The sequence below is a fragment of the Podarcis filfolensis genome, assembly GCF_964270895.1.
Source record: "Podarcis filfolensis genome assembly, chromosome: 1".
Lineage (NCBI taxonomy): Eukaryota > Metazoa > Chordata > Lepidosauria > Squamata > Lacertidae > Podarcis > Podarcis filfolensis.
In genome coordinates, this window is record NC_139604.1 from 92,378,818 (window position 1) to 92,391,024 (window position 12,207).

The following is a 12,207-nucleotide window of genomic DNA, read 5'->3' on the forward strand; positions in this document are numbered from 1 at the left end:
GAAAGGCAGGAAGCCTGGCAGGGCAGCTGCAAGTAATTCATGTGGAAGAGAAGAAGACACCTCTCAAAGATGCCCCCACATTGCCCTCCAAAGCACTGGTGGGGGCGAAAAGCAAGCAGAGCTTCAGGGAGAGTCCAGATATGTCAAAGACTGTCAGGAATGAGCCAGCTCTAAGTGAAGGCTTGCAGCCAACTGCAAAAAACAGCCAGGAACAGGGAGAGTTAGATGTGAGACAGGAACATCTTCGGCTCTTCTTGACTTTGATGAGCAAGCTGACAAGGCAGTAATGGAGTGCAGGCTAGAACACAGCCAAAGCTCGCTAGAAGCACAAAAAGGCGCAAAGAGTCTCAGAGTCAGCCTCTTAGACCAGGAAGAAGGTGGGACTGACCCACTAAGTACTAAGGGTTGGCATATGGGAGGGTTGTTAGACAGGAAGCAACACAAGAGATGTAAGAGTCGTAAGTTCAATATCTTCTGTAGATCCCGGAAGGAGTCTTTAGAAGGGTCATCTTGAGTAATGATGTCAGAGGCTTTGTTCAAGCTGTCTGGAGTTATCTGTTTGTTTTTGCAATAAATCCTCCTTTTAATGATCTACGCTTATCAAGCTGGGAACCTGGACTCCTGACAAAGACAGACAGACGCCAACAACAGCCCAAGTGAGAATGCCAGTCAAAACAGTAATGGGTGTGGAAATGGCTTCTGTTTGCATATTCCCTCACTGTCAGGACCAGATTGACTTCCTGCAAAGTGGCAGTTGTTGACACTTAATTTCAAAGCTGCAAATATCTATCGCAAATTAACATAACTTGCGCAATGGTAGCATTGTTTATATAAAGACCTGACATGGGGGGGAAAACCCTGGATCAAATTGTGTTTTTGCTATGTGGAATGCAAGAACAATGAAATAGAAGAAAGATGATTCTCTACTACATATCAGGATGAAATCAACAACTTTTTACATTCCTAGTATTACCTTGGTTCAGAAAGAACCCCTGCTGTCACAATTTCTACTGTGGGTTCATAGCACAATAACTACATTACTCTTCAAAGTAAGCCCCATTGAATTCTATGGAGATTGCTCCCTGATAAGTATATACAGGATTTCAGCCTGAATTAGTTAGTCTTCAACACAGGGCTCCCATAAAATTCCAAGATCTATTAGAAAACACTATTCCCTGCCCCCAGCTTATTCACTTCTATGTCTTAACCAGAATTTGGAATAATGTGGTAGGATATTACATGGACTTGGCTGGGAGACCAGGGTTAAAGGCACAACACAGCCATGAAACTAATCGCTGTATCTCAGCCTAACCCACAGGTTTGTTGAGCGGATAACATGGGGACTCATGAATTCCACCCTGAGCTCCTTGGAGAAATGGTAGAATGGATATAAACATAATACTGATAAATAAGGAATACTCAAAATAAAAAAGCCTCTCTCCAGCTTGCCCACCCCTTCTTTTAAATGGGGGAGGTAGGGGGATGTGCAGGTTTTTAAACATGAAAAAGAAACCCTAAATATCACAGGAAAAAACTCTGAGACACAACCAGGTCATCAAGCTTATAACCACTGGATTTTACATGTTGATCCTAGGCAAATCCAATGTGTGGCTGTCTGCTGGGGCAGCCAGGGTGCAATCCATGCTCCCATACTACTTATAGGCTCTGCACACCTTCTTTTAGTAAAAGCATTTCAAATTCTCCAAAGTGTCTTGCAGTCTTTTTATCCTTGCAACAACTCCATCATGCAATTTAGAAAAACAACCAAGACAACAGTACTGGCAGTTTAAAGACTAACAATTTTATTATGGCGTAAGCTGCAGAGCAGCTAAAGTACACATCATCAGATGCTGATTATCATTCTTGGTAATCCATGAAAGCTGAAGTAATACCATACCCCTCAACTGTCCCTATTTAATAGGGACATTCGGTTTTGGCAGGGCCACACTATCGCATCATGTATGCATGTCCCAGTTCTCCTCTGGGACATGTTGCAGGGTGTGAAATCCTCCAACAAAAGCTCTTAGACCAATTTGTCTGCAATCTGGGGAGGCTTTTGTGCCTGCACATTTATTCTCCTTCTACCTAAAGAGGAAAATGTTACAGCTGTTTCTATATTCTCCATAAAAGCGATTCAGGGGCCTGTTATGTACAGAGCAGCTTGGGAGCCAGATTGAAGAAGACAGAGTATGGAGTGACTCGAAGAAGATAAAAGAAGTTCTCTTTTTTTATAATAAATTTTTATTGGTTTTACAACATATATTAACACACAAGACAACTAACAATTCACAACATAACACATTAACAAACAAACATGTAAACACATATAATTTCTTAACCTCTCTTTCTTAAACCCTGTTTCAATGACTTCCCCATACCTCCCTTTTCTGCATCCCTGTTTTAAATTTTCCCAGCAACCCCTAATTTCAAAACTTGTAATACAATTTCTGATCTTTCTCCTCGATAAAAGAAGTTCTCATAAAGTCCTGAAGCAGGGCAAAGTTGGTTGGCTGTTTACACCCTACAATATGCTGTGCATCCACAAGTAAAGCCGTTATGCGAGGATTCCTGATACAACAAAATGCAATAAAAAAGAGAAGCCAAAATGAGAAAAAAGATAAGATTTTGGAGAAGATAAAAGAAGGGGAAAGGAAACTAAGATCAAAACCAAAGTCCAAAGATATTTTGAGAGAAATTAAATTATACCAAACACAATATATGGAACTGATGAATCAAGAAATAGAATGGAAAATTAAACAAATGAGACAAAAGACATTTGAATCAGCAGACAAATGTGGTAAACTATTGGCTTGGCAAATGAGGAAAAGACAAAAATTAAATACGGTTACAAATCTAGAAGTGGAAGGAAAGAACATATATAAGCCAAATGAGATTAGAAATTGCTTCCAGAGATATTTTAAACAATTATACACACAAGGGCCGCAGAAAGAAATGGACATAGACAAATTTCTTAAGACTTATGGACTACAAAAAATTTCTCATGAAAGTAAAATAGCTTTGAATCAGAAAATAACTGAACAGGAAATAGAAGGTGCCATTCAAAACATGCAACTGGGCAAGTCCCCGGGACCGGACGGGCTCACTTCCAGATACTATAAAATGTTGAAGGAGTGGCTATTACAACCTATGAAGGAAGTCTGCAATGAAATTTTGGAAGGGAAAAGGGCACCAGAAACGTGGAAAGAAGCTTATATTACACTTATACCGAAGACTGAGACTGAAAAGAATCAACTTAAGAACTACCGCCCTATCTCGTTACTAAATGTGGATTATAAAATCTTTGCTGACATTTTGGCTAAGAGATTGAAAAAAGTTTTGATGGAGGAGATTCATAGGGACCAAGCGGGCTTTCTCCCGAGAAGACATATGTCAGATAATGTAAGGAATATAATTGATATTTTGGAAAAGTTAGAAGTGAACATAAATACTAAAGCAGTTTTGATATTTGTGGACGCGGAGAAAGCCTTTGACAATATTCCTTGGAGTTTTATGAAGAAGAACCTCCAGGGGATGGGGGTAGGCCAAGGATTTGAAAACGGTATAGGTGCAATATATTCAGAGCAGAAAGCAAAGTTAATTGTAAATAATGTGGTTACGGAAGAGTTTAAGATAGAAAAAGGGACACGTCAGGGGTGCCCAATCTCCCCATTACTTTTTATATCAGTCCTGGAGGTTTTGCTGAATATGATCAGAAGGGATCAGTTGGTTAAAGGGGTACAGGTCGGAGCTAAACAATACAAATTGAGAGCATTTGCAGATGATTTGGTACTTACGTTACAAGAGCCAGAATCTAGTACCAAAAGGGTTTTAGAACTAATTCAAGATTTTGGCCAAGTAGCAGGATTTAAATTGAACAAATCTAAAACTAAGGTATTGGAGAAAAATTTAACACCTATGGAAAGGGAGAGGTTTCAGAATGAGACAGGTTTAACTGTGGTTAAGAAAGTGAAATACTTGGGGATTAATATGACAGCTAAAAATGTGAATTTGTTTAAAGATAATTATGAAAAATGCTGGACAGAGGTAAAAAAAGATTTAGAAATTTGGTCAAAATTGAAGCTTTCCTTGTTGGGTCGAATTGCAGCTATAAAGATGAATGTATTGCCTAGAATGTTATTTTTGTTCCAAACATTGCAAATTGTTGATAAGATGGACTGTTTCAAGAAGTGGCAGAAAGATATTTCTAAATTTGTCTGGCAGGGCAAGAAGCCCAGGATAAAATTTAAGATATTAACTGATGTAAAAGAAAGGGGGGGATTTGCCCTGCCAGACCTTAAACTTTACTATGAATCAGCAGCATTCTGCTGGTTGAAAGACTGGCTGCTTCTTGAGAACACAGACATTTTGGATTTGGAAGGTTTCAATAATGTTTTTGGGTGGCATGCATATTTGTGGTACGACAAGGTTAAAGCTCATAAAGCTTTTAAAAACCATATTGTCAGGAAAGCATTGTACAATGTCTGGATTAAGTATAAAGACTTGCTGGAGAACAAAACTCCCAGGTGGTTGTCCCCAATGGAGGCAAAGGCTGTGAAAAAACTCAATATGGAGTCTAAATGGCCGAAATATTGGGAAATTTTGGAACAAGAAGGGGATATATTGAAATTGCAGAGTTATGAGAAATTGAAAGATAAAGTGCGAGACTGGCTCCATTATTATCAAATAATGGAGGTTTTTAAGTTAGACAGGAAAATTGGTTTCCAGGTGGAAAAATCAAAATTGGAGACAGAATTGTTAGAATCCAAAACTAAGAACTTGTCAAAAATGTATAACTTGCTGTTGGAATGGAATACACAGGATGAAACAGTTAAATCAGCTATGATCAAGTGGGCACAAGATATTGGTCATAACATTATGTTTGAGGACTGGGAACGGTTGTGGACCACCGGTATAAAATTTACGGCATGTAATGCCTTAAAAGAAAATATTATGAAAATGATTTATAGGTGGTACATGACTCCAATCAAGCTCGCAAAAATTTACCACTTGCCTGATAATAAGTGTTGGAAATGTAAAGAGACTGAAGGTACATTCTTTCACCTTTGGTGGACATGCCCAAGGATTAAGGCTTTCTGGGAAATGATTTATAATGAAATGAAAAAGGTATTTAAATATACCTTCCTGAAGAAACCAGAGGCCTTTCTCCTGGGCATGGTCGGCCAATTGGTGTCAAAGAAGGACAGAACATTTTTTATGTATGCTACAACAGCAGCAAGAATACTCATCGCAAAGTATTGGAAGACAGAAGATCTACCCACCGTGGAAGAATGGCAGATGAAGGTTATAGATTATATGGGACTGGCAGAAATGACCGGCAGAATCCGAGACCAGGGAAAAGAGACGGCGGAAGAAGATTGGAAGAAATTTAAGGACTATCTTAGGAAACATTGTAAAATTATTGAAGGTTAGAACGATGTTGATTCAGAAATTAAGTGGTTATAAGCTGTAATGATTATGTGATCAAGAAAAGAAAGGTTAAAAATTATACAGAAATTAGGGGAAGGATTTGCTGAATTGAATTAATTAGAGATTGGAATACAGAAAGGGGAGGTATGAGGAGGTCGGGAAAGTAAGTTTTATGAATATAAGGGATTGAAATTATACTTGTTGTTGTATGTGTTTTTTATGTATTTTTACTGTTTCTATTTTTTGTTTTTTCTATTTTATATAAACTTTTAAAACTTTAATAAATATCTTATAAAAAAGAAAAAAACAATATGCTGTGCATCCAGCTCAATTAAATGAATATAGAGGAAGGATAAACTGTACAGCGTCCTACATTTATTATTAAAACTATTTATGTGGAGCAGCTTTGAAGATGATTTTGACAGTGTTGAAACTGAGGGCATTTAGCCAGTACTTTTGCCCAGGGGAAGCCTCCAGAAGACGCAGGTTAGAATTATTTCACCAACACTCCCACGCCCCACACCCAAAAAAGAAATTCAATATATCTTCCGTAATCATTCTGTTTTAATTGCAGGGGAGGCAAATGTCAATAAACCCTCCCCGCCACAGACCAAAAACTGTCCACACCCCCATAAAACTAGAGATGACTCAGTTCCTAGAGAGGACAGGTAAAGGCATGTGAGAAGGAGGAATCACTTTGCAGAGGGAATACTATTTTCTCCCCCCCTCTTCTCGCAAAGACCTTTCTGTGGCCTTGCACCACCATTGAACTCTGTAAGTCCTTTCCTGCCAGGCTCCTGACCAAAGTAAAGTGGCTTCTGTTACTCCCGAGCCCTGCAAGTGGTCCCTACCTGGATCTGGTGAGTTACCACTCCCGGTCTTTGTGCGTTTGGATGAGTGAGGTCAATTAGCAGGCATTTTTTGGCTCTATCCTGGCACAAGCAGTATGGACAGCCAGGCCAGTTCCTCAGGTGCAGAGATAAAGGAAGGAGTCCCCCTTCACAACTCACCACCAGTGCTGAGTGGGGAGCAGGGGGCAGAGGTCCTCCCAAAATTTCAGTGAAGGGGCCACCCCTCCAAAGTTCCCCAGCAGCTGTGGCCACACACATGCTTGTATCATGGGCACAAGCTGCGGGACGTCCACCCGGCATGTCATCCTGTCCGGTGGTGTGCGTGAGTTATGTCAGCATGCCGTGGGGTATGTGCGCACGGTGTGATGATGTTCATATGGCCCCGGGCCCCCTCAATCATGGGGGCAAGGTGCACCCATGCACCCTGCAATTTTCAGGTTGTCGCAGCAGATCATTATGCAACAATCAAAGAAAAGGTTTGTGATAACTTTCTGGTCCAATAGCTGTGTCTGTGTCAGGGACTGGACTGAAGAGGAGGAGGAATGGTGGAGGTTTCTCTCTCTCTCTCTCTCTCCATTTCTCCTGTAGCTTCCCCAGAGGAGGAAGGCAGTCTTGATTTACAGCAGGGCTTTGAGGAAGATAACAGCTCAGAGACAGGCGAGCAGCAGAGTTATGCAGTCTTAGGAGAAGGGGGAGAGCAGGCAGAGCATGTCTCTGGATAGCATAACCAACCCCCCTTCTCCCAAAATGCGGCATTCGTTACAGGTGCAAGAACAAAGAGCACAGAGACAATTGTCCATGGACAGACGCATAGAAGCAGGGGGAAAGGGGGAGGAGCTCAGTGCGAGCAACTTCATTATGGAGGGATGACCAGATGTGCTGGTCCAGGGGGGGAGGTTACCGTGGGGCGAGGTCCAGGACCTGAGTCGAGGGTCGGCAGACAGTCCTCCATGGGCGAAGCAGGGTCCACAGCGAGGAGCTGGGCAAGGACAGGAACTCTGGGGAACACGACTGGGTGCTGGCCGAAACAGCTCTTCAGCGATGTTGCTCCTGCAACCTGGGACCGGGCTGACTGGCCTTTATCTTCTCTGAGGCCAGGGGCGGTCCCGGCCCCCAGGAGACCTGCCTCTCCTGGCCTTAAGGCGAGCACTCCTCCTGGGAGAAACCAGTTCCCTCCGCCTCTCTGCCCTGAGCCTCTGCAGCTCAGGAGAGGCCGGTGGGTTACTGGACCCAGGGGGAGACTCACTTTCCCCTGACAGGGCTGGGAGAGGCGCACCTGTAGGCAATGCGTCATCAATCGCCTCCGGAGCCAGAGTGGATTCACCTGGTGCCTGCTCCTGAGGATCCGGCACAGGTGCAGGCGCTTCAGAATCAAGGCCCTGCCCCAGCTCAGCCGGCCCTGGAGGCGGGGACTCCAGTGCAGGCTGGGATTCCTCCGGTTCAGCCTCTGAATCAGATTCCCAGGCCATCACACCAGAATTCTTTGTCTTTTACCGTGATGACTGAATAAATACAGTGGTACCTTGGGTTAAGAATTTAATTTGTTCTGGAGCTCTGTTCTTTCTTTTTTTTAATGTATTTTTATTAAAGATTTTCTTGGTTTACAAAAGTATGTGCAATCTCTCTCTCTCTTTTTCTTCAAGTAACATTTTTTACAGATCAGTTTCATTTGCTGAGACATTGGGAAGAAAAGGGGGGAAAGAGGTGGAGGGAGGGAAAGTGAGTGGGGGTGGGGTGAGGTGGCAATGTTTCTATTTTCCTTAATATATGTGGGTAATACATGTGGGGTTTTGCGTCAGCATCGCTTGTGCAGGTTCTCTGCTATTCACTTGTGTTTCTTTGTTGGTGATGGAGGTTGGGGTTGGCCTAGAGTGTGGTTGTTTGTTTATGATTGGCTGTGGTGGTCTTTGTTTTCATGTGTGAGTGGGGGTGGGTGGGTGTTTAGCCATATTGATTTGTATGCTATTGGTGGATTTTTGTCATTGTCTTTTTGGGCTGTATATGTGATAAAGGGGAGCCATACCGGGGTGAAGGTGTCTTCTTCTATTTGTCCCTGTGTCAGTTTCAGTTTATTGGTTAATTTTTCTAGTAAGGCTGTTTCCCATACTATTTGGTACCATTGGTCCATGCTTACTCCTGAGAAGTCTCTCCAGTGTCTGGTTATGATGTTTCTGTCTGCTGAAAGTAGGTGGGTTATGAGTTCTTCGTGGTGTAGATGGGCATTATTGTCTTGGAAGATGTTTAGTAGGGCCAATTCTGGGGTGATTTCTAATACTTGCTTAGTTATTTTACATATTTCTTGTATGGCTTTTGTCCAGAATAGTTGGATTTTGGGGCACTCCTACCACATGTGGAGATATGTGCCTGTGGTGGTGCACCCTCTCCAGCATTTTGGTGAGGTTCCTGGTCGTATTAGCGCTAGTTTTCTTGGTGTTGGGTACCACCTGTAGGTGAGTTTCAGAGTTAGTTCTTTTTTTTTCGTTGATATGGATTTAAAGGGGGGTTTAGACCACATTCTGGTCCATTGAGTGGAGTTAATCTCATAGCCTATGTCATCTTCCCATTGTTTTTTTATTGCGTCTAGGGGGTTCGTGGGATTTTGGAGTAGTATTTTGTATATTGCGGATACTATCCCTTTACCGTGTCCCTTTGTTGTTAGGAGGAGGTTTTCAAAGGTTGTCAGGAGCCTAGTTGCTGCTAATTTTACTGCTGGGTTGTTTAAGAGGGCATGTAATTGGTGTTGTGCTAACCAGGGCATTTGGGTGTCTTCTAGTTTGTCCTGTATTTCTTGTGTTGACAAAGATTTGTTATTTTTATAGAAGTCTATTAGGCGATATAAGCCTTTGGTTTTCCGGGTTTTTATCTGGAGGTTTTGTGCTACATGGTGGAATAATGGGTGGTACGCTAGGGGAATTAGTGGGGATGGGGTTGAGGATAGTTTGCCTATTTCTGTTTCCCATGCTTTGAGCATGGTCTGTGTGTAAGTGTTGTGGGAATTTTCCTTAGTTTGTTTGGGAGGAGTGGGTATGCTGTGGTGCAGGTATTTTCTATTGTGTGCCTCTCTAGGTGTATCCATTGTTTTGTCTCATCTTTTAGTATATATGGGATTATATGGTGTATTCGGTTGGCAATGTAATATGCTTCTATGTTGGGGATTCCCCATCTTCCTTCTGAGGTGGGGAGGTGCAGGTATTTGGGGCTTATTCTTGGTTTTTTATGTGAGAAGATAAAAGAGTGTAGTTTTCTCTGCGATCTGCGGAGTTTGGTTAGGGGAATCCAGATTGGGAGGGTTTGGAATAGGTAGGTTAGTTTTGGGAGGGTGATCATTTTGATCATGGCTATTTTGTCTGAGAGAGTGAAATTCACATTGTTCCATCTCTTTAGGTCTTTGTTAATTTGTCGCCACAGGGGCTTGTAGTTGTGGAGGTACAATTTATTGAGGTTTCTGGTTATTTGTACCCCTAGGTATCTGAACTTGGTGTGGCAAAGTTTTATCTTGGTGACATTAGTGAATTCTTTTTGGGTGTGAGGAGGGGTGTTGAAGCACATAGTAGGCCCGACACCATTGCAAATGTGTTGAGTTCTCTGATTAGGGAGGTTGCTGTGCTTATGTGGTCTGCTGTTGTGACCATTAGGTCATCTTCAAAGAGCCCTAATTTATAGGTTCTGCCTTTTATTTCCACTCCATTGATGTCTGTGGCCGCTCGGATTCGGATTGCTAAGAGTTCCAGAGCCAACTGGAGGTCTGTTTGTAACCTGAAACTGTTCTTAACCTGAGGTGCCACTATAGCTAATGGGGCCTCCCGCCGCCGCCGCGCTACCGGCACACAATTTCTGTTCTCATCCTGAAGCAAAGTTCTTAACCTGAGGTACTATTTCTGGGTTTTCGGAGTCTGTAAATTGAACCTGAAGCGTCTGTACCCCTAGGTACCACTGTAATATGTAAGAACTTTCTGGTTTCCTTCCTGCCTCTTGGTGCCATTTAGGAGAGGGAGAGGATCCCTCAAGCCTGGCAGTCTGCCAGCTTTTCATAGCTGCCACACTGGCTGAGGAGCTGAGGGGAGTTGGAGTCTAACAACATCTGGAGAGCTGTAGGTTCCCCAGCCCTGTTTCATGTGAGATGGCTGGGGGAGATCTAAAAACAGGAGCAAAATATCATCAGTATGCAGGTGACGTGTGTCTTTATCTTTCCTTTCCATGTCTCCAGGAGCACTTAAAGGCATTCCTAACAGCTGTCTTGAATTAATGGGCTATATAAGGGCTGGATAAACTAAACTCTCAATGTAGATAAGAGCATCATACTTCTTGATGGTGACATATTCCACCAAGAAGCAATTAGACCTATTATGGGTGGAGTGGCTTAAGGTGGATCACAACAGCATCTCTGGCGCCATCCAAATTTATGGTTAAACAAACCTTAAGAACTGGATCTTCAAAAGATTGCAAACCACTGCCTACATAACTGTGAACCCGCAGAAAGAAATCTGTACATTTCTGTCCACCACATAGTTTATTTTACAGAGGGGTAGCTGACAATTGCAACAAAACCAACCAGAGGTGCCAACTTGTGAGGGGGGGGTAACGTTGTGCATGTGATGTGACACGCATGTGACATCTTGACATCCAGTGCATGACGTCTTGACATCTGGCGGAGCTAGGGACGGAGTCAAACTCAGTGGCTGCATAGTTTCAATAGCCTGCGGCTTCTCCTATCCTGGCATTGCCACCAGTGGGAGCCTGCTTGAACCCTCCTCCCCTCCATAGCAGGAGGAGTCGGAGTCGTACCATGCTGGGCTCCACGTTTCACCTCTGTGCTTATGTGACATTGGGGGTCCTGGCCTTTACCCCCCAAATATTGAGGGGGCCGAAAAGGGCTCAGCCCCCTGGAGCTGGCGCCCTTGAAACCAGCCAAGATTCCTGTGGCGTCTTAAGGACTAACAAATTATTTATAGCATAAGTTTTTCATGTCTACTTCACCAAATGAACCCTTGTACAGTTCACTAACTTTTTGTTTGTCATTGTTCTGCAGATGGAGGTGTCACCTTGCCATTTGTTGTGTGTGAAAATCGTACAAATAAAAAATCTACGAAAGGCAGATTTATGTGAGTACCTCCTTGCTTCCACAAATCTGTGGTAATGTTGACTTCTAACAGGGGTTCTGTGCAGCAGAAGTGCCTTCGCATGATAATTTTGACATGGCGGTAACATAGCAAAACTGCTGCCATTGCGCGAAAGCAGATAAGCAAGGAAAAGATGCTAAGATTATATAATTCGTTTATTTGATTAATCATTTCAAAGGATAAATTGTTTTCCTCTGTGTGCCCCAAAGTGCACAAACTTTAAATCCCAGAATGTTTTGCATTCAACATGCTGTTAAGGCTTTGAAACCCCTCCAACATCTCTCTGATGAAAATAGGGACATCCTCTTCCATTATTACTACTAATCCTACTCCTATTACTACTACTATTGTTCTATTTATACCCCACCCATTTGATTGGGTTGCCCCAGCACCTCTGGCAGCTTCTAACATATATAAAAACATAATAAAACATTAAACATATTAAAAAAAACTTTCCTATGCAGGGCTGCCTTCAGATCAGACCCCCATGTCTGATGTCCCTGATTTAGAGAAGCCGTCCTGGTTTCTGATTTGATCCTGGAATGTCCCACTTTTCCTTAGGCTGTCTCTATTTTCATTGGAGAAATGTTGGAGGGTATGGAGTTATTCAACTCCCAAGCTGTCTGAAGGCAATCCTGTATAAGGATTTTTTTAAAAAAAATATGTTTAATGTTTTATTATGTTTTTATATATGTTGGAAGCTGGCCAGAGTGGTTGGGGCAACCCAATAAGATGTATGGGGTATAAATAGTATAATTATCATTATGGAGTGGGACGTCCTTATTTTCATCGGAGAAATGTTGGAGGGG

At 42.5% G+C, this 12,207-nt stretch overlaps 1 protein-coding gene across 5 annotated transcripts in view; it reads left to right on the plus strand.

Annotated features, from left to right (window-relative positions):
• The window catches only part of LOC310759461 (cytosolic phospholipase A2 epsilon-like), a 61,131-nt gene that overhangs the window by 12,324 nt on the left and 36,600 nt on the right, over positions 1 to 12,207 (plus strand). For 2 of the 5 annotated variants that reach the window (XM_083606742.1, XM_083606741.1), the window contains exon 2: positions 11,308 to 11,380. The exons of 1 other annotated variant lie outside the window; for it this stretch is intronic. In XM_083606742.1, coding sequence (XP_083462868.1) covers positions 11,308 to 11,380 — 73 coding nt within the window. Of the gene's footprint in view, positions 1 to 6,077; positions 6,288 to 10,005; positions 10,022 to 11,307; positions 11,381 to 12,207 lie in introns of those variants that run through there. 2 more of the 5 variants (XM_083606743.1, XM_083606744.1) reach the window with 2 other exon arrangements.